Raw genomic sequence first — 26,927 nt, forward strand, 5'->3', positions numbered from 1 at the left:
GCATTATTATAGAATGTCAACACTGGCAGTACTATTCTAGCATGTATATTTAAAAACACAAACCAACAGAGTCACAAGAAGGTTAGTGTGTCCTGACGCCCAAACTTACCTATTAGTCTCTAATTTTAGCCTGCCCAGCTGGACACTCAGTGTTCTCTGAGCAGCTTGTGAGTCATGGGATACTGTAGAGCTGAGTGTGCTCACACCTGAGGTAGCTACTGCATCTTCCATGACGATGCAAGGCTGTTGGATAGTTTGATTCTGAGGCTGCTCATCTTGATCTTCTTCAACTTCTATATCATCTTGATCTGCTGCGTCACTTTCAGATGCGAGACTAAAATGTGGCCTCAATTCTATTAGAAAGATTAAAATGTAAAGGGAAGAAATAAAAACAAAAAACAATTTAATGACCATCCTACAGCTTTGGTTAAACCAGACTGGACACTTCTGGAGCAAGAGAACAGATGATATCATCCAGGGGTTTAAGACCACAGAGCAACAGCTTAGTGCATTCTGATTCAGCCTACAGAATGTCCAAAATCCTTAAGAAATATAAACCTGGCTTAGTAAGATTTCACTTCCAATTCATACCTATTAAATGCTTATTAAAGCAGCACTAACACCACTTCTGCATTAGATTTACACTATAGCTTTCAAGAAGTACAACTGCATGCCTTGGAAATGATAACTACAGCTGAACATGAAATCGAGAACTTAAGAGTTTTGGATATCTAGAGGTCTAAATATCTGAGATGTTTAGTATTCTCTCATTAAAGGAACATCATGCTTACCAGAAACTGTATCCAAACACACAGAGAAAAAATAACAGACAGATCCTTTTCCCAGCAGTTAAAATAGCACACTTCCCTTTTACTTGTCAGAGTGAACACTGCCTACTTTGTAGTGATATACGCACACAAAATCACGAACACAAAGCTATAAGAATACACTGTTTTCTGTAATTCCCTGTTTAAACTACCTACCAGAACTTACCAGGTATGCAAGATACATACACAAGATCTTATATTCCTACAAAATCTGTTATTGCATCAACATCTGTTAATCTCAGCCATTTTATCTAAATCTTCCTTCCTTCCTTCAATTGTACTCCCTTCAGCCTCCGCTTCAAAACATACTTTTTTTTTTGGCTACGTTTTTTTCCTTTACACTCAAGAATCTACAAGGAAAATTCATTTCAAAAGGGACATTCATGCCTCTATCCTCTAACCTCTTAATTTCATTGCCACTTGCCTTAGAGCCTAACATAGCATTAGGCCAACAGCTTCCCTTACCTTAAATAAAACAAAGCAGATTTATCAAACAGCAGCTCCCCAAATGTTTTTATACTAGGGAAATATGTCTGTACTTGTTTTACTTTGTTTTTATTTAATATTTTTACTTTTTAAACATCACACTACTAGGAACACAGGTTCATTTTGCCACGGTAGAGCAACCATCTACAAGTGTAAATATACGTTTGTATATATTAGTACATGCTGGGCGGTTTGTCCATCCTTTGGATTGGAAGAGCAGCATTATGCACCTCAAAAAAGGCAGCATCAGAGCACCTTCCAATGCTCACTGGGTTGCAGAATTGTTCACATTACACATCTTGGGAAGTGCTTTCCAAAGTAACATGGACAATACACTTAGCAGTATTAGAGTTGCAAAGCAGACCGTGAGCAGGTAAAAAAGTCTAGTTTCAAAATCTTCAGTGAAGCATCATAATCACAGCTCTAAAGCACATTTAAAGAGATCAGGCAACAAATATTTGCTGAGTAGTATGAACTAACTTACCTGGGACCAGAATAGTAATAGCTGTCTGCACAGCTTTTCTAATTATGTTGTCCAATGCAAACATCCAGTGTGGCTTGATGTTATGATTTCGGAGCACTTTATTGACCTGGCAACACAGAATGCAAGTCAGTCATCATATCCTCCACAACTTAATAATACTACAATATATGTCAGAATTGTGTAAAATGTTTATAAATGCTGCATCAAAACAAGCTATATAAACTATTTCATGATGACACTGAATGGAGAAATGATTAACAAAACAGTGGAAGTTGGCAATACCATAAGGCAGAGAGTATTTTGGAGTCTTTTTCTAAATGAAGTTTAGGTGTTTTCAGATGGCTGACACTGAAGCCTGTTTAACCTTCACAGTCATAGACTGATTGAAAGAAATGCAAGCCCCAAAATCAATCCCAAGGACCATATCATGGGAGCTCTGTGACTTAAGCTAATCAGCCTTGTTGCTTTCCTTGGTAGGGTTTTCTCTGCTCTGAGCAGTAATTCACTATTTTAAAGAACAATTGTAGGAAGTACCAAAGAATTAATGTAATGCTGCTCCCTCTTGATTCAGATAATAGTTAATTAACATTAGTCTAGATAATCAGAGGACTTCATTATGATGCTGTGCCATTACTTCTATCCTTCTACTGTTAACTTCATATGATGAGACAGTTGCACTTGCAGAAACTTTTACGCATGTTTGGAAGGCAATAATGTGTTATTAATCATATTATCACCGCCCTAAAGCAACAGTGCTCAGTAAGGCAGGAACTGACGTAAGTGCTTGTACCAGGGTGGCTGGCACAGAACTCATTTTCTTCGTAGCAGCCCTCAAGTTGCTGTGTTTTGCCCTGGTGCCAAAACCAGGGCTGATATTTATATATTTATTTATAGCTAAGCAGGGCTTGCAGAGCACCAAGGTCTTTTCTGTTTCTCTTGTTGCCCTTCCAGCAGGCAGGTTAGGGGTGCACAAGAAGCTGGGAAAGAACACAAGCAGGTCAGCTGATTCAACCAGCCAAATGAATATTCCCAATCACAGTGTCATGCCCGGCAAGAAAAAACGAATGCACTTTTTCCAAAGGAACTACTGTTTAGGGACAGGCTAAGCATCACTCAGCTGGTGGGCAGTGACTGCTTTTGCACTATTTGATTCCTCCACCTCCTTTGCTTTAACAGTCCCCATCTCAACACACAGGTTTTCTCTCACCCAGCAGCTGGGTGGAGGCTCATCTGCCAGCCAGGGTCAGCCCATCACAGCACCTCAGTCTCCTCAGTTCTGTCCCCAGCGGCCACAAGATGGCAGCTGGACACTGTGCAGAAGTGCACAGGGCCGTGTGCTGCCCACAGCCCCCCACAAGCCGGTCCACGGCCTGCTGAGGCAGTGCATCTCCTGCTAACTCCTACCCACACCAGTGCCCTTAGCTAAGCCTACCTAATCAACTACTGAAGAAGCAAGATGTATTTTTGTCAAGAACAACAACAACAAAGAATGTCTTTTAGCTTTTCAGACGGTAGCACAAAACTACTTTTCTTCATCATGGTTGCTGTGATGAGGACACCCAGGATATTAACAGGGTAATCCCAGGTTACAAAGTTAAACGTCCTGAGAACAAGGGAAATGCTTTCCCTCACTTCTAGCAATACCTCCAACCTGTGCAGTACCTGAGATGGATACACATCTGGATTTCAGAGTTCTATTATAAAATTTAACAGGTCAAAAAAATTAAGGCTGGCTAATTATAAACCAGTCTTTTTTCTATGACCTTTCTGTAGTTCTCTTAGCTAAATAACAGTAGGGGAGAGAAATGTGTAACTTTAAAATAGCAACAATGAAGGTAACAGAAGAAGATTAAATATTTATAGAAAAGAGTATATAGTACCTGATGTCACAAAACAGATGATGCCCAACAACATCTGTCAGAAACCCACTGAGGTATCCGTACTCTTTCCACCCTCCCCCCCCCCCCCCACACACACACACCCCTCTTCAATTGCTTTTCTGGTCTTGTACACGTTTATTTCTTCCATCTGTCCAAACAGAAGTGATGTGAAACTACAGAGATCAGAAAGCTGAAGAGTATTCAGAGTGAAGATATCTTTCCTTTGAGGAAAGCTCTCTTTTACAGATTCATTTTGCATATTAGCTTTCTTTGGTAGGCAGTCTAATTCTCTGTCAGTACGGTGTATGCAACAAACAGTTTAAATGCTGTACAATCTTTCCTGACACCTCTGTTCTTCCTCAGACTACACAAGGTCAAAATGCTGACAAGAACGATCCACCTCAAGTGCCTACTTAGACTGTCATTTCAATTTTCACTTCAGAACTTCAGCCTGCATAGGGACCCCCAGCACAGCTGTTTACTCCTATGTAAATTATTCATCTTAAGCTTTAAGCATAATTGTGAACTAACACTTAAATACATAGCTGGAAAACAAACAAAATCAATTTGCTTTTGGCACACTAGCTATTTAAATGGTATTTACATGTCTGTTTGGTTGCTGCTGCCCGTTGTTGGATATCACAAACTTCATATTAATCGCTGTCACAAAGGAAGACCATTTTTCTTCCTTTTTACTCTGTTCATTATAGATTGATAAGAAGAGCTTTTAAATTTGGTTAGCAGCTAATTCTTATGCTAGCCAAAAATTCTAGAGTCAGAATTCAGATCAAGCTTATAATTCAGGTAGAATATTATGTCAGGCCATGAAAGTACTTAATGCATTAGTTTATAAAGGATGCCAAATTCAAGACATCTTATTTACACAAGACGCGCTTGACAGTCAGCGTGTCGATCCCATTGACCAGAAATTCCTATAAAATGAGATTTTTTTAAAGAAAGGTTTTCCTGCTTCGGTATTGTGACAAAGCTTATGCAACTGTGCTGGATGAAGATCTTTAATCAACAAAATCTCAACAGCTATGTTCAGCATTTGTGTCCTGCCAACAGTCCCACAGCAACAAACCCAATCACAGCTGTGGGTTGCTTTTCTCGTTATTACAAGATCAAAGTTCTCATATATTACTGCTTCAGAAATTCTGGAGGTTTCGCTTGCTTCTGTTTTCTAGATCTGTGCAGTTTTCCCACGCAAAATACTTAGTAAAAATGACAACTTACAGCATCTTGAAAACCGAACAGCACGAGCTGCACTTGACTGATACCATGGCTGTCAAAGTCTAACTCCAGTTTCAGTTTTGAAAGAGTGGTTGCAATGATTTTACGATCAGTGGACCGTACGAACTCTCTGAGGCTGGAAACAAGCGTTGTAATATGTTCCCATTTTAGCTTGGGCTCTTCGGCTCCCTGGAAGAAGAACAGAGAGGAAAGGAAACAGTTTTTACAACTATCTTTTGAAACGTACACCCAGAGGGCCTCCAGCCAATAATGTTAGTTGGCAATATGATTGTTGGAAACTGATGCTACAGTTAGGGCAAAGGTGCAACTATGGGTCAGATTACAGTAGCTGTATAAACACACTGAGCTCTCAGCTAATGCCCATTACTGCCCAGAAAGTAGCTGACTTTATTTTACAGTAGTTGCTGAAGTATACGTGCATGCTACCTATGTGAATATACTTATATACTATATGTGCATGCCACTTCCTGAATTACAATAAAAACAACCATGTATTTCTCAAAATGCCTCTGAAAGACAACATGCAAAATCCTACAGTTGCACTTAAAAGAAGGAATTAGTCAATGTCACAGACAACGTTTGGAAAAATACTAATTCCTAATTTGTACATAATTTCCCCTTGTACGGAACTTTCACACCTGTTTATGAAAGCAAACCTACAAATTTCTCCCTTCTCTAATATAAATTCTAGAGCCTATCTTTCAAAGTTTGTGTTTTTTGCATAAACTACAAAAATAGCTGTCATGGTTTTGCATAGGTTACCCTATGACAATAGCAAGAAGCTCAGAAGCATTCATCAGAATAAAGACCACAAATAACTAGAAAGCAGAGGATTTTATTTACTCTCCGATTTAATATAATAAAGAATATAAATTTCATTTTCACACCTTAAAACTAAGTCAGAGATAGAAAACCTCACTACTTGTTCAGCCTGCAGCATTAAACACCTTTTCTAAAGGAACTTAAGTACTTATAGAGACTAAAGATTTGTAACACTGATTCCTATAACAGAAGGACATCCTGTGTTTGGTTCCCTTGTGTTTGTCAGTTTTATGCCATGAATGTTACAGCCAGCTACGTCAAGAACTCTGTTTGCCTGATTTGTTAACGAGACTTTGACTGCTAATTAAATCTGATCTGGATGAAACCAAGATCATTTAGCTGGTGGGGGAAGGTAAAAACAAAAAAGCCCTACAGCAATTAAACATCTCGCTGACTAAGGCAACCCCATCTCTGAGAAAAATTCTACCTCCTGATTTTGATTTTCTTTGATTTGGAAAATTGACCTGAATATTGTCTATACTGAAATGGACTCCTCCCTCTGTCCTGCAGTAGTTGGCCTCCTTCTCCTGGAAATAATTAACAGCCATTAGGGTAGATAGCTGGACACACAACACACCGTAGACCTTGAACTAGAAGGTTCCAAGTCCATCAACAGCACCTTGGGGACATGGTAACCAGTGTTAGGCTCTCTAATAAGAAACAGAGGTTTACTTTGGGGAGGGTCATTCTCCTGCCCTAGCACTCTCTCACAGTGACTGTTTTGTTGAAATTATTCTTACAAAAACTTCTCATGAAGGGAGAAGTACTATCAAAGCCTAAATCCTGATGAGGCATAACAAGCAGGTCAAGCTTCCATCTATTGGTACTTTCTTGCTTTTAAGCAAGGTAGAACAGGAATCCAGATCAGCTTCCTTTTAACTGCAGTTACCACTGCTTTCTGGTGGTTTGAGTTTCCTGCTCTTTGACAAGGCACAAAACTGAGATAGAAAACTGTGTTTGGGAGTCAAAGTTCTGCATCCTTCTGAAGTGCTGATGGTTCCAACCAGCTGGTCTTTGGACTCAAACACTACAACTCTGCATCTCCTGGCTCCTATCTTGGGCTGTTCCAGCTCCACCTGAGGAACACTGTTACTCCTTCATCAGCTTTTGGTGGGAACTACAGGAGAAGACACATGAAATAAGCAGCTTCTTTGGATTTTGTGGTTGTTTCAGCTTCTCACTGATTATTACTTTCACACATGTGCTAACAACTGCGTTGTATTACACAGCTATCCTGCATAGCATGGACTGCTACTATCTCTCTTGCTGCCTTTTATTTTAACACTTTGTATAGTGTGCAGTTACCAGGACAACTGCTGTGATTTTCCCCCACCTTCACTTCTCTCCATGGGTTAGAAGATGTTTTTTCTGTATGGTAACAGAATATATTTGCTGTGCTACATGCACAAGAATCACGTTAGTTTGCATTGGTTTCTCTAGCAGTACTATCTTTAAAAGATGACTTGCCCCATTTTAAACAAGGATGTTTTAGGCTAGCAGTACGCAGCCTTGAAAATGAAGTGAGTCAATTAACTACAAATACACACATTACAAAAAGAACAAAAAAAAAACACCTTGTCATCCAATTTCTGTGCTGCAACATCTAAATTACAGGTCATCACCACACTGTTATTTGGTGTCATCCCAAACTGATACATCACAATGAATCACTGCCACAAAGCAGCATCACAAGGTCATTCTGCAATTATTTTGCTCTATCTCCCACTACTCTGTTCCATCCTCCCTCCCCTCCACATGTGGACCCACCCACTGCGAGGAAGAGGTGGTTTATTTTCTGACTACTGTCTTTCTCCTTTTATGGCTGTTGGCTAGAAGACAACAGTATACCAACAACTCTTCTCTACACAGTAACCTGAGACCAGCGCAGACCAGAAGATCTTTCTCCATCAAACTTGACAGCTAGAAGACGGAACTCTACTGGAGCCACTATCCAGGTGTTCAAATCATATTTATGAATAGCAGAAAAGACATATCTTATGTAGAATAAACATAACATCAAAGCCAGTTTTTATTGGCCTCAATAAAGCAATACATTGTAAAAGCTTACACTGTATATGCTTTCAAGTTTAACCAATTTTCACGTAACTGTAGTCTTCAAACTCTTTTTTTTTTTTTCCTTTTTGCTGCCTTTCGAAATTACTTTACCTGAGCCAAAGCTTCCATCAAGTTTCTCACCACCTTCTCTTGGTCCTCAGTCAATATCCTGTGAAGGGTGGCTCTTCTCTCACTATCCTTCTTCAGCATGAAAAAACCAGAATCTTTCTCTTCAGGTGAAGGAGGTGCACTGTGATCCTCAAAATTTTCATCTGGGATGCTGAAAAAAAGGCACTCAGTGAAAAGAAACTTTACGAAACACAATCACAAGTACCTAATTTACTATGTAATATTACTGCTGTATAGCAGTGCTTTACCTCAGAAAAAGGGACCGGATTCCCTTCCCATCTTTTTCTCCACAGGACTTTGCTCTTGTTTTGAAAGAGAATGGATCAATTTTTAGCTCTGTATCAGGTGAGACCGAACCATATTCACTGCTGCTACTTGTATCTTCCACCAGAACAGGAACAGGTAAGGATATACTCCGAAGATACTCTATTAAAGGATATTTAGAAATTGAAATTGAATAGCACCAACACAGTCCTGAAGCAAAGAAGGTAATTCTTTCAGAAAAACAGAAGTTCTGACTGCCTTCCCCCACACAGATACAAAATATATTAGAAAACAACAACAACAACCCAGCAGAAGACTTCTAAAGGTTGCTCCTCTGGAATACAATTATCTTCAGCTACATGTTTTATTGAAAATATTACTGAGATATGGAAACACTGGGCTCTTTGCAAGCTTATTTCCAGCACACTGACACTGGAGTGAACATCCATCACATATCATTAGCATGTGCTCTGATCAATAATGAAGTGTCTATAGGTTAAGCCATATACCCACATTCCAGTAATTCAGTTGCTATGTATCCTACTGCATAAACTTTGCTTCTACTAAAACAAAACAGCCCTTTTGTTTCCTGTTCAGATCTCCACTAAGGGGTCCTATAACAATCCTGTTCTTCATTCCCACGTCACCCACCTGCCTAGACAATTCAGCCAAGGCAACATCACAGATGATGTTTGTAATTTGCACAGTGAAATAGAGTTTCCTAACAGAGAAGGGTCACTTATTTCCATAATTGCGCCCACCTCTCCTTGCAAGGATTTTGTGGGACAAATTATACCAGAATGAGTGATAACCACAGTATCTACACATTAATGCTTTGCTTAAGAAAGTATGTTAAAACTCACCATTTGTGTTAGCTGAAAGAACTGTGGGAGAAAGGCAAAGGAAAAAAAAGAGTTATACATGCTAAAATAACACAGGGGAAAAAAAAGCACTCACATTTTTATGGACTAACTGGACGCTCTTATTTGCAACTCTTACTTTAAAAGTATGATTTATTGCCACTTAAAATGAATTTGAATGCAAAAAAAGAAACAACAAACCAAGCATGTGAAAAGTCCTCATCCAATACCATCTCCTTTACATGGTATTTTTTCTTCTTTTTGTTATCATGCTCAAATTATATAGAGGATATTTTTCACACATGCAAACATGAAATACAGACTTCAAGTTCTTGAAGCTCCTTAGTTACATTCCATAATTTAGAATACTGTGGGGAATGAGTGTAGAAAAAAAAGAATGCAGATAGCTACAGACAAAGATAATTTTGCTCATGCGGAACACTCCTGAGGCTCAATATCATGCTATAACATTATATGATATGTACTCTATGGGAACATTCTTTGAAGGAAAACATACACAGATTTTTAATAAATAAATACATAAAATAAACAAATAGATGAAGACTTTCAGGGTAGTGAAGAGGAAACCACTCATCTTTCCTTCCTGGTGTCAATTGACAAGATACGTAGCAATGGCTCAAAGTTACATCATGGGAGGCCCAGACTAGACATTAGCAAAAGCTTCTTTACCAGTGAGGCAGTTTGACATTGGAACAGGCTCCCTTGAGAGGAAGGAGGAGTTGACAACCCACGCCTATCAGTGTTTAAGGAGCATTATCAAGATGACTCTTAATAACATGCTTCAGGTCAGTCTCCAAATAGTTTAACTGCTGGACTCAACCTCTGTAGGCCCCTTTTAAATGAAACTATTCTAATTTTCTTCTTAAACCTTATTAGAAATACTTATATAAATCCCCTCTGACAACACACCAGCAGAATTCTGCTACAACAGTCTTTCTGCAGCTGGAACAAAAGGTTACAATTGAACATTCACCTGGGATGGAGATCTTCCGTCTTCATCTTCAAGACTGAAACACCATTTATGAGACAGAAATTCCTTACCTGAGAGTTTTGATGGGGATTTTCTTTTTTTGCTTGAAACCTTCAAGAATTCATCTACAAGGAGCTCGTGAGCAAAAGCTCGTTTATCAGGATCTGGTTCAAAGCATCGCAATATGAATGACTTGGCTTCTGCAGACATGGACTCAGGAATCTCTGGGTGGATTTTAAACATTCCCACCTGGCATAAATAAAGGGGGAGAAAAAAAAAAAAAACAAAAGCAATGGCTTACACTGTTTTTTTCCCCTCATAGTGAATAAGATCATGAGGTGGGTGAGAAGCTGGAACAGGTTGCCCCTTGAGCCTGTGGATGCCCCCTCCCCGGAAGCTTTCATGACCAGGATGGCTGGGGCTTTGAGCAACCTGATCTAGAGGGAGGTATCCCTGCCTACAGCAGGGGAGTCAGACCTACATGATCTTAAAGGTCCCTTCCAACCTAAACCATCCTACAATTTTACGATCAAAATGTTTTTAGATAGGAAAAGTGGTATATTGAGTTTTGATATTATCTTTGTGTGAGTACTTGATTAATTCAAGGAACAAAGTTATTACAAACTATGTGATTATTCAGCTACATTAAAAAATGCAGTTCCCAAAAGAGGCTTTTGCAAAGCAGGGAACTCAGAACTGCTTTTCCCAGCCTTTTTCTTTTTTTTCCTGTGAATAGCTGATACTGCTTCATTACTGTCTTCAAAACTACCCAGCACTCGCTCTCAGATGAATCAGCTCATTCTTCTTAGCATCCTCATTACCCAAGTATTTCCTTTATCATCTTTTCCTTCCAATTCCAGCCTTTCCAAAACAGTCACAAGATTTCCTGTGTTTATAAAAACCACTGTGAGATGTGCAAGGAAGATGTCTGACCTTAAACATAGCTGCTTGTGGTTCTCCGAGTTCATAAAATGGGGGTTTTCCTGTAGCCATCTCAATGATAGTGCATCCCAAAGACCAGATGTCCGCAGCCTTCCCATAACCGCGTGGCCCTTTGTCGATTATTTCTGGTGCCATATACTGAAGGGTACCTGTTTAAAACACACCCATCTTTGTTATTTAGATGCATGAAAAATACAAGTATCTATATAAGACAATCAAAATAAGAGGGCAGTGAATGATATCGGGCGAGCTAAGAAAAGTACTCTATTATTCAAAATGAGAATTAAAAATTTCCAGATGCATTCAACATGAAACTGAAAATACTACTCAAAGTATTACTTGTGCTAAAAGCATCTGCTATCACGTACTGATCTGACAATATCTCTTTTCAATGCCCACAAAGACTATTGGAGGTTTTGATCATCTATGGGTTATACATATAGATAAAAAAATAAAATATATGTATATATGTGTGTGTGTGTGTATGTATATATATATACATATATATATACATATATACACATGTATATTCTTTTACTCTGTTATTTATGTAGATAAAGAGTAAAATAAGGACGACTACTCTGAGTTGAGTAGTAGGGAACTGAGCATGCATTATGAACACTTTTTCTGAAGGGAATCATCCTGACAGCATTTTGGTCCACTTAGAACAGAAATTTAACATGGAAAAGAATTAAAATAAATGGTCATTTTTCATCTGGAGCAACCATTTAAATCCTGCGGCACTATAGCAATTCCAAATTGAATTATCAAGCAGAAAGAGAATGAAGTTAATGACAGGCCTTGTACTAGATGCCAGGATATCCAACCCAGCAATAGAAGGAAAAAATGTTAGCCCTAGGTCAGCACAAGAAGCCATGCGAATAGAAGAAACACTCAAGTATGACATAGGAAAGACAGCGCTTTTTCTGCTGTAGAGGAATTGTGTGTCTCAAACTGAACTTTTAAAGCAGTATTTTCTCTGAACAGTGCACAGCTCATTTAAGTATACTTAATCACGAGCATATTCTTGCAGTGACCTTTCCTATTGATCTTAAGTCAATGAAAGTTAAGTGGCTATGGAATCTGACCCTATGCTCACAGTTGGAGTGAGGAGAGAATCTCTTCTTGGAACATACCAGTGAAAGTTTCAGTACAAGGGTTGATTCCTGCAAGTCTCTTTGAAGTTCCAAAGTCTGAAATTTTTAACACTCCGCTGTAAGTGTTGATAAGCACATTATCACCCTGAGGAACAAAACATTCACAGCAATCATTTATTTCCATCTGTCTCAAGACTTCTTGCACCACCTATTTCTAGAATGCACTCTTTGGTAAGCAACAATTACTTCCCTCAGGCTCTCTAGCATATGATGAATGAGTAATCAATTGCAATCCTGCCTTATGTAATGCCATTATCAGAAACCTCATTGCAAAGAGAACCTCTCCATCTGCAGGAATATGTTTAAACAGTACTATGACAAACACCTTGGAAAACAAAGCAAAAAAAACACCTTTAAAAATCTTGAATCTCCTTGGAAAATAAGCTGCTGATATGCCCCACTCACAGTCTTTGTCATTTCTGATATGTTTGTATGAAAGCTCAATCATATCACTGAAAACAGAAGCAAAAATACCCACTTTCTCACCGGCTCTGTCAGTTTTCCTAAACAAAACAAAACACTTTGTTCACGCAGATTTGAATTACAACAGCTCACTTACCCAACCCATGGAATAGCGGAGAAGGTCTGCAACAATGAATAGCTTTCAGGAAAAAGCTTTTAAATTTCAGAACAAATAAACAGGTTATACAGTTACACCACCAGGCTTAATCTATGCAAATTCTCACCTTTATGTCTCGATGCACTATTTGATTATCATGGAGGTATTTTAATCCTTCGAGAATCTGCTTAGTGTAAAAGCCAATTGTCTGCTCATTATTTTTTAATGGTCCCCATTTTGATCGTAGAAGAGCAGAAAGACTGCCTATAATTTTGGAGAGGGAAAAAAATGAGAGTAAAACCAAATTAAACCCTACCTTTTTCCCCCAAAGGAAAAACAAAGTAACAACAAGCAATCCCAAAACAAGTGTAGGCACCTCTTCTATAACCAAAGGCCTCTCCTGGAAATACTTTCTTGCATCATCACCTGCTTCACTAATTAAAAAGAGAGTAAGTATCTCCACAGGTCTTGGCTGCAGCACAGAAACACATGCTCTCTCAAGCAGGCAGACTGCGAACTATGTAATGAAAATGATCATCTCTCTCTTATGCCTGGGGAGAAGTTGCTCAAGACGTATGCCATGAAACAGAAAAAGGGCTGGCGTTCACATGCGCACCTTTTTACGTACTCAGACTCCACAGCTTCTCAGAAAGCCTAATCTAGTAAAAGAGGTTTTTATTATGTCTGGTTGCTGTAAGTTCTTCCTTATCAAACAGGAGAAACAATCACCAGCCACAATCCTCTTGTGTTCCATACTCAAAGGGGGCTCAGCTATCTGAGACTAACTACAGTCTTCCAATTAGGATGGCTGCTGATCACCTGCCACAGCAAAGATCTGAGCTGTATCTGAAGTAAGTCCTACTTAAACCCTGATCAAGAGGATTCAAATGCTTTGAAAACCCCTACAGCTTTTCTTCCTCATTAATTCAAGAAAGAGATACTAAAGGACATTTCATGCAAATGTGGTGTATATTATTGCAGCGTGATGGTTCTTTTATTTTTAAATTCTTAAGAAACAAACCAGGTACCAAGACAGTCTCCACAACTTACCACCAGGCACCTGCTCCATGAATATCTTAATGAAACCATTCTCACTCAGAGACCCCAAATACTGGACAATGTTCTTGTGTTTGAGATGCTTATGCAAAGCTATTTCTTCATGCAGAGGCTGGGAGTATCTGGAAAGAAATGAAACTATTTATACAATCTTGAGCTTCCGGAAGGAAGTCTTGAGTTTAATGTAGCTGATTAGTTCTATTTCAAGTCTTGGGAAACACATTTACTCCTACATACTATGAATACGTTATCGGTTAAGCACATCTGACACTGGTGGTTATCTGGTCTTTACGTGATAACTTATTATACATACAAAGTCACTACGTTACCAAGTGTAGGCAAAAAGATCATTCCACGTGTTTGATTATAGTGTTAAAAGGGCTTTCTAACAAAACATGTACTAACAGCAAAAGAAGATGTCTTTATCAACAATTGTGATCAAAGTTCTAAAAAATTCTGCCAGTTATGAATTTTAAAAGTCCTTTTATAAGATCATGCTGATACACGTAAAGAAGATGGGCTTTCATAAGGCATTTCTGCGAGGTTCTGTTTTACAACATTTCTTTTCTAGAGAAAAAAATGTTATAAACCACGTGTGCCAAAACCAGAAAACAAACTCTCAGTTGTTGTAAATCATAAACCATTCCACAATTTGGATACGTCTCCTTAGAGAGGTAGGGAATATCATTTCATACCACAACTTATTGGCAGCACTGTAGATGAGATATTTTTTGATCAGCAAACTGGTTCACTCAATTGCTTAATGAGATCACATAATGTACAACATTTGGAATGAGATTCAGTTACTATACCTGCTATCTCTCTCTGGGATTTCTTTAATAGCAATCCTGACTTGATTGCTCAAATCTCGTCCTGCATACACAATGCCGTAAGTTCCTTTCCCCAGAACGACTCGCTCGCCATTTTCATCATATTCATAGTCATACTGAAAACAAAATAAACACCTCAATTAAATGAAACAGATGGATAAGATTTAATTAATTTGACTCTATGCACAACAAAGGCAACTAGCATACTAGATCCTTTCTGTGAACCGTGGAGGAGTGGAAAAACACTTCCAGATGGCAACTTGGATACCATACCAACGTGCTTATATCTCTCCACTGAATTTATGGAAAGCCTCAGCTTCTGAGGCAGCCATTCCAGGTAAGTGTGAAAAGCTGAGCTGGTTGTTATCTGTCCTGTGTAGTTACACTCACATCTTTTAATAGCACCTGCAGTTCTGCAGGCAGGCCATGAAAAGGCAACAGAAGACGGCAGAGGGCACCCTGCACCCAGCTGAGAACTTCAGCTTCCACAGGCACACAAAGCAAGGCAGGACACAGTTTATCCCAGACGCACTCCTGACCTGACCACATCTTCCAAAACCAACAAAACCAACGTGGCCAGTGCCAGGTCAGACAGCAAAGTGTGCCAATGAAGGTTAGTCAGGATTGCAGCGCATAGTTACATGGTTTCAGCTGAATTAAAATTTCAAAGAGTTTAAGGACAATCCAGAAATAGTAATTAGATTATCTCATCTGTCCTCTTGTGTAACACAGACATCATTTCACTTCCTTGCTCTCGTGCTCATCCCAGGAGCATATGCTGAGATACAGAGAATCCACTACTTCTTTTAGTAATACTTGAACAGTTAATTACTCTCAGGGTGAAGTAATGTCTCTAATTCAAACTTATGTCATTATTTCATTAAATTATTCTTTACTAAAGGACGTATTAAGATTCAGTAGTTTTCCTTGTAAGGATACTTACACCTGGTAAACATGTGACCCTCTGCTTTTTTTTCTTGCTAAAATAAACCTATTAGGTACACACAGTTTCTCATTCTGGGGTATTTTACTGTTCCACAACTCTCTCAAGAGGTTTCTGTTTGTCCCATCTCCAGTTTCAGATGTGTTATGAAAACACCAACATGAAAACCGGGACAGAGAGCTGGATTCATTATAAAAATACTGACTTTTTCCACTTAGTTTTGGTTGTCTCTAGTGCTTTGGTACAAAGTCCTAAATATTCTGCCCTGTTTCCTGCCACCTAAAAGGTCATCTAAACACCAAGCACTGCATTACACCTAATGGCCTTTTATTCACTTCTCAACTATGTGCATGATCAGAGAGAAAATCAAGGTGAGAATACAGTGAATAATGGCATACACGTCCAAGCTATAATAACTTAGCCAGCATGGGTGACAGTAGGAGCAGGGCATCCCTGGATGTGGCTCTAGGCAGCCTGGTCTAGTGGTTGACAACCCTGCCCATGGCAGGAGTTTGAAACTATCTTTTGATCTTTTTCAATCCAGATCATTCTACAATTCTATGATTCTAAGATTCAGCGTGCATTAGAGAGCTAAGGGAAGAATAACTGACTCGCAGCAGCACCAACATGATCATCTGATTTGTTTTCGCAGTTCATTGCCATGTTTGCCCACACGTATACTAACTAGCATGCACAAGCCTTCCCCTACCACAATTACATCCTTGTTTGTTGTGCAGATGTCCTGCCAATAACGTAAGTGTACACAATTGCAGTGATGCATGAAATAGACAACAACTTTTCAAATTTAAACAGATGCTAATATTGCCTGACTGTGACTACACCCTAAAGTAACTATAGCAAGAATCACTCTGTAATAAAGTGCAATTATTGAGAACTTGGGTTGAGTACTTCCTCAAGCGAGTATGATAACTGAAATACAAATTGGCTATAAAACCTACAAATGAGCATTATGACAAATCATTAGCTTATAAACAGCAGACTACAAAATTTTGTCAACTGTATTTTTGTCTGACTTCTTCCAGAGAAGGGATAAGTAATTTACTCCCTTCAAACTACTCGAAACTCAAAATAGTTGAAATGATGCTTTGAAAATAAGCTCAAACAAATCAGTACCTCCAGGGAGTCTCCATCACATTCTCCTTCCTCTGTAGACTTTCCTATTTCTTCAGTGATGCTGTTCACCATGTCAAAAAACCTTTTGAAAGCAAGTAAAACAAAGTTCAAAAAATGCAACCACATGCTCAAGACTGCATGGGGATATTGAGAATGCATCTCACTAAAGTGTTAAACAAACCAAAAGGTTTAAGTATAGTGAGTATAAATTGAGTGTAAAGTTTGCTTGTCTGAAAAAATAGAATAAAATAAACAAAGAGGAAAGGTTATATTACTTATGGCTTGTCTTTCTTTGAAAGCACACTTCTTACTTCTGAGTAATGTCAGAATATGAATGGGAAGAAAAATGACAGAAGAACCTACACAGACCAGAACAGATGAGAAGACAAGGCAGGGACTAATCTTTGTGCAACAAACACTTGCCAACTCTGTTAGAGGGCTACTGATACAATCATACTCATGTAATCATCATAGTAACATTGAGGACATCAAGATTGTTTGTTTGTAATGAGAAATAAAATTCTAACTGCAGTAAAGCAAAAACCTTCACTAGATCTCCTGGATCATTATTACCCCAAATAGTGCCACTGCAGAAATTCCATTCATACGTTTAGGCCGCTTTGTTCGACTGGGGACAACACATACTTGTAATAAGCCTTAATATGACAAATATAGAGAAATAATATCCCAAGATTAGTTTAAAAAGGTTTGTAGTTATACGTTTCTAATATTTGTCTGAGTTTGTGCTTTGACCCTCCAAAGCTCACGCATTTCTGGGAGAGTACTATGCTTGCACATAAAAGATGGTTCTGTCTGTTTCTGTTTCCTCACTTGTCACCAGCTCTAACCACAGTTCTGAAACAGCCCCTGCTGTACATACAGACACCGCGTACCTCAGCACAGAGTGCTTTTTGAAATAACTGGGACACACCTTCTACAGTGGACTTCCGTGCAGAAGTAGATTTGAAAGTCATCAGAATTGTGCAGCACATACAGAAAACAGCACCGTTCTTCAAACTTCGAAATGCTGCAAGAACAGCCAAGCAGAACGTGTTATTGGAAAAATGCATTTGGGGTTCTGCCACCTATGTCAAACCACACAGACCCACACAAGCATCATCAGAAAGCACCAGATAAAACACGAAAAGCCAGTTTTTCCTTATAATAAAATCATATTCTACTGTGGTTTTAATTTACTTATTTATGCAAAATAAAGGAGAACGGTATTCTATACTGTGCTAAAGAATTTTTTCTTGGATGTCAGGAAATATTTTTAATTTTCAAGATTTAGTACATCTGTGGTCGCTTGACTTTTGCTTCTCCACAAAAATATCCACTTTGATAAAGCCAGGAAGAAAACTGCATGAAAATACTGAAAAAGACAATAATAGGAAAACTGCATGTTTGAAAAATAGATGTATTAGGCTTTACAACTGCATAAGATGAAAGATTTCCCCCTTCAGATCCTAATGGAGGCAGCCACCAAGTCTTCTAAGAATTCACTCTTGGCTCGATTGACTCATTCTACAGTTTTCCAAGGGCAGATGAACAGATTGGAATCTTAGAAGACAAATTAAATGACTACTGACAGTTTCAATAACAAATGAGGGAGAATACACCAAAACAACACTAACCGCAGCAGAGTTTAATAAAGAAAAAAAAAATATCAAAATTGGGCAATAAATAAATACATTCTTTTTTTAGAAGCACACGAAAACATGCTGTAACCAAAACCCAAACCACACTGAACTACACATATCATTGCAATTTTGGCTTAAAATAAACTGAATCCCACAGGATTAAATTTCTGTGTCTACTGATAGTTTGTTTTTTTAAGTTAGTTGTTGGAAGGAGAAAGAATCATCCATCTGTGCAAAAATGTACTGCAGACATAGCAACAGCTTTGTGTGTATGGAACAGTTATTCTTAGAACAGAGCAGTGACTATTTGAAGAATGTAAGATTTCTGGCCTTTTTAAAATTACGCTACATGCAAACTCCAAAATGGAAAGCCACAGGAAGCCCAAGTATAGACAGATCCTAGAAAAAATAAATGAGACTAAGGTGGAGACCTGATCTAAATAGATCACAGTAGCAGAACACTACTTTCTTAGTATCAGCAGATACAAATAGCAAGGTTGGACCCTGTCAGACAGAAGCGAATACTACACTCAGTCTGGGCTCACTCCATGACCTATCCACCACTCTGCCGCATTTTGTCGTCACTGCAGTGATGGTCTCCCCTCCCTACTGGCCTTCTCTGAAACAGTTCTGCTGCCATACCTATAAGTGAATGCACAAAAGAGAAAACCACACACATCCACACCAAAACCCAACAAGAGATGAGTGATCAGGATACTTTAAGACACGTTAACCTGTCCCCCACCCACAACCTTGTTGAATCCTCATATCCTTCCTGCTTGCTTCCGTATTATTTCCTGGCTTATATATCGTAGTCATCAAGCACCTGTTGCGAGGACTGCTTTCTATGTGCTAAGTTTCCCAGTTCATCAGAATCTCTGCACACAACTGTATCTCGTGGATGTTATACAACTCAAGCAAGACTACATGAAACATTAGCAGTTATTGCAATTCAAACTCAGCATAAAGTGGTAACAAGCTTTAAAAAGCATCAGTTAGTAAATTTAAGGGGTCACATTCTCTAGTTTTTACATAATGAACTCTGCAGGTGGTCATTTCTGAATCCAGATTAAGACTCCAGGGGTGTCACGTAAAGCACGGCACCTCCAGAAGTATCTGCAATATTCAGCTCCAATATTCTATCTGTTACTGGACCAAGTTTCATAGCATTAGCTCAACATGATACTCAGTTACTCTTTTCATTTCCAAGCAAGAAAGGCAAACAACTTACCTTACTCCCCTGATGGACGCAGCACTGAAGTTCCACTCATGGATACCTTTCTGTAACGTAAGAAAAAACAAAGTTAAATGAAACACTCTTCCTTATGAAAACAAAGAGCCAGTACGCACATCTTCTCGCCTGTAACTCAAGAGACCAAAAGAGAAACATTTGGATTATAACAACCTATTGCCTTTCAGCAGTCATTCTTCAGCGTATTTTTTTATATTATTATTATTTTTTTCTTCCCACCTAAAAAGCAAGAAAAGTTCTATAGGAGGCTTGGCTGGTTTGTTTCTTCACTGTTTATTCTGCAAACACAATATATTATTTTAGAAACTAAGTAAACTAGCAGATCAGCAGGGTGTGCCTATGTAGACTGTCCTGGGTGCTGAACTCAGCATCTAGAAAGGGGGGGGAGGAGGGAGGGGGAAATCTACCTCTGAGAATGACAAGAGCTCATTGTACACATTCAGTGTCCTGTGTACAGGAATAAGTGGGTGAGAGCACTACAAAGCAGGAAGTCTGGCTGCTGGAGAGTGAAATGGGAAATTCTTGAAATGAAGGTGCAATTGCTCAAGGAAGGGGCAAATCTAAAGGCCAACTGTCCAAAGAAACAAAACAGAGACCACTTCCCTAGGAATCCAGAAGAGAGAATAAAGAATGTACTAAAATCCCTAAGGGCTGTAGAAGTAGGAAACAAGACTGGAGGACACCCTATAAAAACTCCCAGGGTCAGGCCTCTCTATTTTCAGATCTTTTACTCATGGATCTGTCACACAGGGCAGAACTGAGCTCTGTCAGCAGATAGCCACTTTCATCTGTGCGTAAGTTCTAAAAAAGCTCTACTGTAGGAATCAGAAGTTCTTCATATCTTCTGATTAAAACATTCACCCATCAGGAAAATGTGAAACAATATCAGCTGGAAGTGCTGGCAATCTTAGGACCCACCACTATGAGCAACATATTTGAAGAAACTGGTTTCCAGAGCTGAACTGCATTAGGCATTTTAGTCACCTGAGCAATAAAAAGGTATGGAAACATTTCCAGACAAGAGGTAATTTAGAGCATAAGGACATAGTGTCAAACATTCACATAATCAAGTCTATCCCAAAAGAAGCATCGCATATACCATATTTTTTATATTGTGTTTTAGGAATGGTGAAGTACACAACAGATGCACTGCCAAATTAACTGCACAATATGCAAGAAATGAGAGAGAAAATCATTTTCTCAGCTACAGCAGTTCTGCAAAGCTTACCAGATCAGTCTTCTTTATCTCTGTAATTCTTTCCTTCCTGCTCAAATTTCATTAAAGAGGTTGCAAGGCTAGTATAAAATGCCTTAACACAACATATTGACAAATACATGCAAGCATCTTTCTTGAAGAGCAAACTTCACATTGCTCTGACTGGGAAGCACAAAGCAGTAACTACAGTAATTGTCCGATTTTAAATGAACCAGTTCTAGTAAGAAGTGCCTGTGGAAGTACTATTCAAGTTGCCTGGTTCTCCTGTATGAATCACAGAATCACAGAATTACAGAATTATAGGGGTTGGAAGGGACCTCTAGAGATCATCGAGTCCAACCCCCCTGCCAAAGCAGGCTCCCTACACCACGTCGCACAGGTAGGCGTCCAGGCGAGTCTTGAATATCTCCAGAGAAGGAGACTCCACCACCTCCCTGGGCAGCCTGTTCCAGTGCTCCGTCACCCTCACTGTAAAGAAGTTCTTGCGCACATTCGTGCGGAACTTCCTATGCTGGAGTTTCAGCCCATTGCCCCTAGTCCTGTCCCCACGCACTACTGAAAAGAGACCAGCCTCGCCACTATAGCTCCCACACCTCAGGTATTTATAAACCTGGATCAAGTCCCCTCTCAGCCTTCTTTTCTCAAGGCTAAACAGACCCAGTTCCCTAAGTCTCTCCTCGTAGGGGAGATGGTCCAGGCCCTTCACCATCTTTGTGGCCCTCCGCTGGACTCTTTCCAAGAGATCCCTGTCTTTTTTGTACTGGGGAGCCCAGAACTGGACACAGTATTCCAGATGAGGCCTCACCAGGGCAGAGTAGAGGGGGAGGATCACCTCCCTTGACCTGCTGGCTACGCTCTTTTTAATGCACCCCAGAATGCCATTGGCCTTTTTGGCTACAAGGGCACACTGCTGGCTCATGGCCAACCTGTCGTCCACCAGGACGCCCAGGTCCCTCTCAGCAGAGCTCCTCTCCAGCAGGTCTTCCCCCAACCTGTACTGGTGTATGCAATTATTTCTACCGAGATGCAAGACTCTACACTTGCTTATGTTAAACCTCATCCGGTTTCTTACTGCCCAGCTCTCCAGTCTGTCCAGGTCTCTCTGAATGGCTGCACAGCCTTCAGGTGTGTCAGCCAATCCTCCCAGCTTCGTGTCATCAGCAAACTTGCTGAGGGTGGCCACTATCCCCTCATCAAGGTCGTTGATGAAGATGTTGAACAAGACTGGACCCAGCACAGACCCCTGGGGGACACCACTAGTCACAGGCCTCCAGCCAGACACCGCACCGCCAACGACAACCCTCTGCACTCTGCCAGTCAGCCAATTCTCGATCCACTTCACCGTCCACTCATCTATCCCATACTTCCTCAGCTTTGTTATAAGGATGTCATGGGGGACCGTATCAAAAGCCTTACTGAAATCAAGGTAGACTACATCTACCGCTCTCCCCCCGTCCACCCAGCTAGTGACATCTTCATAAAAGGCCACCAGGTTGGTCGAGCACGACCTCCCCTTGGTGAACCCATGCTGAGTACTCCTGATAACCTCCTTTTCTCCCAGTTGTCTGGAGATGGCATCCAGCACAAGCTGTTCCATCACCTTCCCTGGGACAGAGGTGAGGCTGACTGGCCTATAATTACCCGGGTCATCCTTCTTGCCCTTTTTGAAGACTGGGGTGACATTGGCCATCCTCCAGTCTTCAGGCACCTCCCCAGTTCTCCAAGACCTTTGAAAAATTACAGAGAGCGGCTTAGCAATAACCTCCGCCAGCTCTCTCAGCACCCGCGGGTGCACCCCATCAGGTCCCATGGATTTATGGACATTAATGTTTCCTAAGCACTCACGGACCACCTCTTCCCTGACTAAAGGGAAATCTCCCATTCCCCAGATTCTCTCATCAACCACCGGGGACTGGGATTCCTGGGGGAGAGCCCTTTCACTAAAGACAGAGGCAAAGAAGGCGTTCAGTATTTCCGCCTTCTCAGCATCCCCCGTTACCAGAACACCCCCCTCACTTAGTATGGGGCCCACATTCTCCCTAGCCTTCCTTTTGCTGTTAACGTACTTAAAAAACCCTTTTTTATTATCCTTTATCTCCTTAGCTAGATTCAGCTCCAGGTGGGCTTTAGCCTTCCTGGTCGCATCTCGGCAGTCCCTGACTACATTCTTATATTGTTCCCAAGTGGCCAGACCCTTTTTCCACATATCGTGTACTTTCTTCTTTCTGCGGAGCTTGCACATGAGTTCCTTACTCATCCACGCAGGTCTCCTGGCACCTTTTCCTGACTTCTTAGTTACAGGGACGCACCGATCCTGAACCTGGAAGAGGAGCCGTTTGAATGCTAGCCAGCTCTCACAGGCCCCCTTGCCTTCTAGCACCCTGGCCCACGGGATGGCCCCAAGTAAGTCCCGGAGGAGATCAAAGTTGGCTCTCCTGAAGTCCAGGGTAGCAATCCTACTTTTTGTTTTGCTTCCTCCGCTCAGGATCTCGAACTCCACCATCTCATGGTCGCTACAACCCAAGTTACCCCCGACTTTTACTTCCTTAACGAGTCCTTCCTTGTTGGTGAGAATAAGGTCCAGCAGCACCCCGCCCCGCGTCGGTACCTCGACCATCTGCATTAGAAAGTTATCTTCAATACACTGCAAGAATTGTCTGGACCGCGCATGCTTGGCCATATTGGTCGTCCAGCAAATATCTGGATAATTGAAATCCCCCAAAAGTACCAACGCCCGGGAGCGTGATGCTACTTCCAGTTGGCTACGGAAGGCCTCATCAACCTCCTCTTCCTGATCAGGAGGCCTGTAGTACACACCCACTACAGTGTCCCCCTTACCAGCCTGGCCCTTGATTCTCACCCACAAGCTCTCGACTGCTACATCACTCTCCCCCAGGTGGAGTGTGATGTAGCAGTCGAGAGCTTGTGGGTGAAGATCCCCTACTAAATCCCTCTGCTAACAAGGATGGTGTATTTGTATTCTTTCATGCTTTACCCTGCCTATGAGCACTGCCACTTCTCAGTTTTCCACATCTGGAAACTCCTTTTCCAGAGTTTTGCTATTGATATTTGTCTAATTCCCAGCACTGGGAATAACATAATATCTGCATGATCTAAAACAAACATTCTGCAAGCAGAAACGCGCAAGAAGCATAGCAAGAAACAAAGCACTGTGGGCTCTACATATAATCTACATGCAACTGATTTCTCAGAAATTCATACATCTTTCATTTATCAAACAATGTTTTCAGGCAATGAAATAATATAAAAGTTATGTTCTTCGACGATCTTGCCAAGTTTTGAATCCATTGGAGTAAACATAACAGGCATGCTATCCAAATTCAGCATCTGTTCTTGGGTTAGGCAAAAAAACCACCAACTACCCAAAACAAAACTCAAAATGGTTTCAGAAGCCAACATAGAACAGAGACAGGCTGTTCTATTTCAAACTTGCTAACAGCACTGCTGCATTCCTCTAACCCTATGTGGAAGGGACTGCTAAAATTAGAGAACTGCAGGGCAAAGGTAACGTGTATTCCACAAAGCATAATGCCATCTAATTTCTACATGCATTTGTCTATGTAAAACTTGATATTAATAAAGGCAGAAGTAATAAAATATACTGACAGACAAAAAGGAGAAAGGCCCCATTATTTATTCCGGTATTCTCCTATTCATTACAAAATTGCCAGCTGCAGGCTTAAACAAGTTACATTTTGTACTTGAAGCAGAATTTCAGCTCCTATCTGTACGAAGGGAAATTTGTGTGTTTGATAACTCACGATTCTTAAAGCAATGGTTTCATTTTGAAAATTAAGTAAATCTATATATTTTTTAAATGAACTGAAATCTGAAGCATTAGCTGCTCTAACTCAAACAGGCCTATGCTAGGTAGATTCAATTTGTACAGCTAAAGCCATTTCCAAACTCAGCTCTCTCTTCTTTCCTTGTAGATGGGACAGCTGGCCTTTATTAATCAGCCCCTACAAAGCCTATCATCAGCCGAGTATGGCCCAAAGGAAGAACCTTCCTCACTGCAGTGGGCTGAAAAATCATACGTTTATTTACTCCACAAAGTCTCTCAGCAAAGACAGATACTACACTGGTTACATTCTGTATCTTCAAATTTTTCCTGTACCTTTTCTCCGTTTGAAGTTTCTGATGGATTCTGATGATCTTTGACAAAATTCCAACAACAGATCGTGACTGTACAGCCCAACTTCAACAAATTGCCCACTGCATTCTTTTAATGGATGTTAAGGTTCGTAGGGCACCGTGTACCCATCAGCTCCCAAAGTACTGTATACGCTCACTACAGCAAGGCCAGAGCAGAAGAACAAGGAAGTGCATCAAAAACTGTCCTATCTAATGCTCCAACCATCACTAGGGCAGCAAAAGTAGGAAACCACTGATGTGCAGAAAATACAGATGTGTTGCCAAAATCAAGAGTGGGGGCAGGGGAGGGAAAGTATTACATGCTAGAAGAGACTATCGTGAAAAAGACAACAACAAAACCCAACAAATTTACAATAACAGGAAACAAAACAATAAAGCAGCAGTTGCACTTCAGAAAACCAAAATACTTTTCTGCTGAGCAGATACAGACTGAATACAACCAGATCCTTCTCCCAGTCATGGGGATGATTAGGCAGTCAAGCGACACAGCTATGGGAAAAGCTACTGCTGAAAGCATTAAGCAAAGCACCCCTGTAGCTACAAGAAACAGTAATGAGCTATCAAATAGCTTTTTAGGAATGAGTACATATGATCAAGTAAGTTTAACTCATACTGGAATACAAACAGTGAGATGCCACATGCAGCCAGTACAGCAATCCTACTTGTTTTGCCTAAAGAAAACACTAGGAGATACAAAGATTCACATCAAAGATACTATCAGGTAAATGGCAAGGAATCATTTAGCGTAAGTAGTGTTAGCAAAAGAAGATAGAGTATGAAAAAGAGTATTAACTGCCTACAAATTCAGAGTGAAAGCTCAAAGACCTAAAGTAGCATATTGCTGCTTCACCATTGGTATTCCACTTCAGGCTACAGTAGATGTACGGTGACACTCAAAACCCTTTCCAACATGAAGAGTCATTTGTGAAACCTGCACTGGTATTCATACAAAGCTTCAAACTATTCAAAAATAGTATACAAAGGGATTCTTCAAAAAAGAGGAACATGACTCAATACCCCATACATAGGACTAGAAAATCCTGCATTCCCTCTGATACTGTAAAAAAGACACTAATCAGAATATAATATGCTGTCTGGATATGAATTACACACAAAACCCCCCCACTATATCTACAAACACAAACGTGCATACAACTAGTTACTAAACCAACTGAATTCTAAATACAAAAGTACTTTCAGAACACGTGTTTTACAATAGCAAGGTTTACTCTGCCACACTGATACAGATCATTATTCATTATGTGGTTAATTCTGTTTTTCTCTGGGAACTGCATAAATTTATCTTCTAATTTTATTTTTACAGTCTGAGCCTACCTGCAAAAACGTAGGTCAGAATGAACCACAAATGAACAGAAACTCATTTTTCTAGGCAAACATTTCAGTTTGTTCCCAAAATACACATTTCAACCACTGCTCAGTTATGCTCCTTCATGAACTTTTAACAAAAATTCTAATCAATGCTGCCTCACGTAGTCCACATAGAAAAAAAAAAATGCTTCTCTTTTAAAGGCACAAGTATAAAAGCAGAAGGGTGGATCACCTAGCAAATAGATCCTTTGCTGTCCTATCTTGCAAACAAACAAAATGCTGTCACACAGAAGAAGGAGCAGTGCTAGTTCTTAGAAAACACTCTACCTTCAGTGTTGTTTCCAGCTGATATGGTCTCTACTAATTCTTCGTATAACCCTTCCAGGTTTCCATGCTCTCTTCCTTCTCTAAGGTCTTAAAAACACACTCCCTCCCTTCACACTTACCAACATTTTTCTTCCTAAGCATCTCAGAATGCAATCAGAGAATCACAGAATTGTAGGGGTTGGGAGATCATTGCGTCCAACTCCCATGTATGGTAACAACCATTCCATGCTTTCCTCTCCTCCTGATTCTCTGGAATTTCTAAGACTTCTTTCCAAATACATAAGGCTTTCTCACACCTCAACTTCAGTACTTCT

The 26,927-nt window shown here is 40.1% G+C and overlaps 1 protein-coding gene across 2 annotated transcripts in view; it reads right to left on the reverse strand.

Moving 5' to 3' along the window:
• The window catches only part of MAP3K5 (mitogen-activated protein kinase kinase kinase 5), a 90,879-nt gene that overhangs the window by 6,613 nt on the left and 57,339 nt on the right, over window positions 1-26,927 (reverse strand). For both annotated transcript variants that reach the window (XM_072333159.1, XM_072333160.1), the window contains exons 12-26: window positions 19,545-19,594; window positions 17,605-17,700; window positions 16,674-16,755; window positions 14,579-14,712; window positions 13,761-13,888; window positions 12,838-12,974; window positions 12,131-12,236; window positions 10,986-11,143; window positions 10,124-10,301; window positions 9,065-9,085; window positions 8,186-8,363; window positions 7,920-8,088; window positions 4,914-5,099; window positions 1,798-1,903; window positions 110-353 (exon numbers count right to left, since the gene is read on the reverse strand). In XM_072333159.1, coding sequence (XP_072189260.1) covers window positions 110-353; window positions 1,798-1,903; window positions 4,914-5,099; window positions 7,920-8,088; window positions 8,186-8,363; window positions 9,065-9,085; window positions 10,124-10,301; window positions 10,986-11,143; window positions 12,131-12,236; window positions 12,838-12,974; window positions 13,761-13,888; window positions 14,579-14,712; window positions 16,674-16,755; window positions 17,605-17,700; window positions 19,545-19,594 — 1,973 coding nt within the window. The remainder of the gene's footprint in view (window positions 1-109; window positions 354-1,797; window positions 1,904-4,913; window positions 5,100-7,919; window positions 8,089-8,185; window positions 8,364-9,064; window positions 9,086-10,123; window positions 10,302-10,985; window positions 11,144-12,130; window positions 12,237-12,837; window positions 12,975-13,760; window positions 13,889-14,578; window positions 14,713-16,673; window positions 16,756-17,604; window positions 17,701-19,544; window positions 19,595-26,927) is intronic.

This window comes from Excalfactoria chinensis, chromosome 3 (assembly GCF_039878825.1).
Source record: "Excalfactoria chinensis isolate bCotChi1 chromosome 3, bCotChi1.hap2, whole genome shotgun sequence".
NCBI lineage: Eukaryota > Metazoa > Chordata > Aves > Galliformes > Phasianidae > Excalfactoria > Excalfactoria chinensis.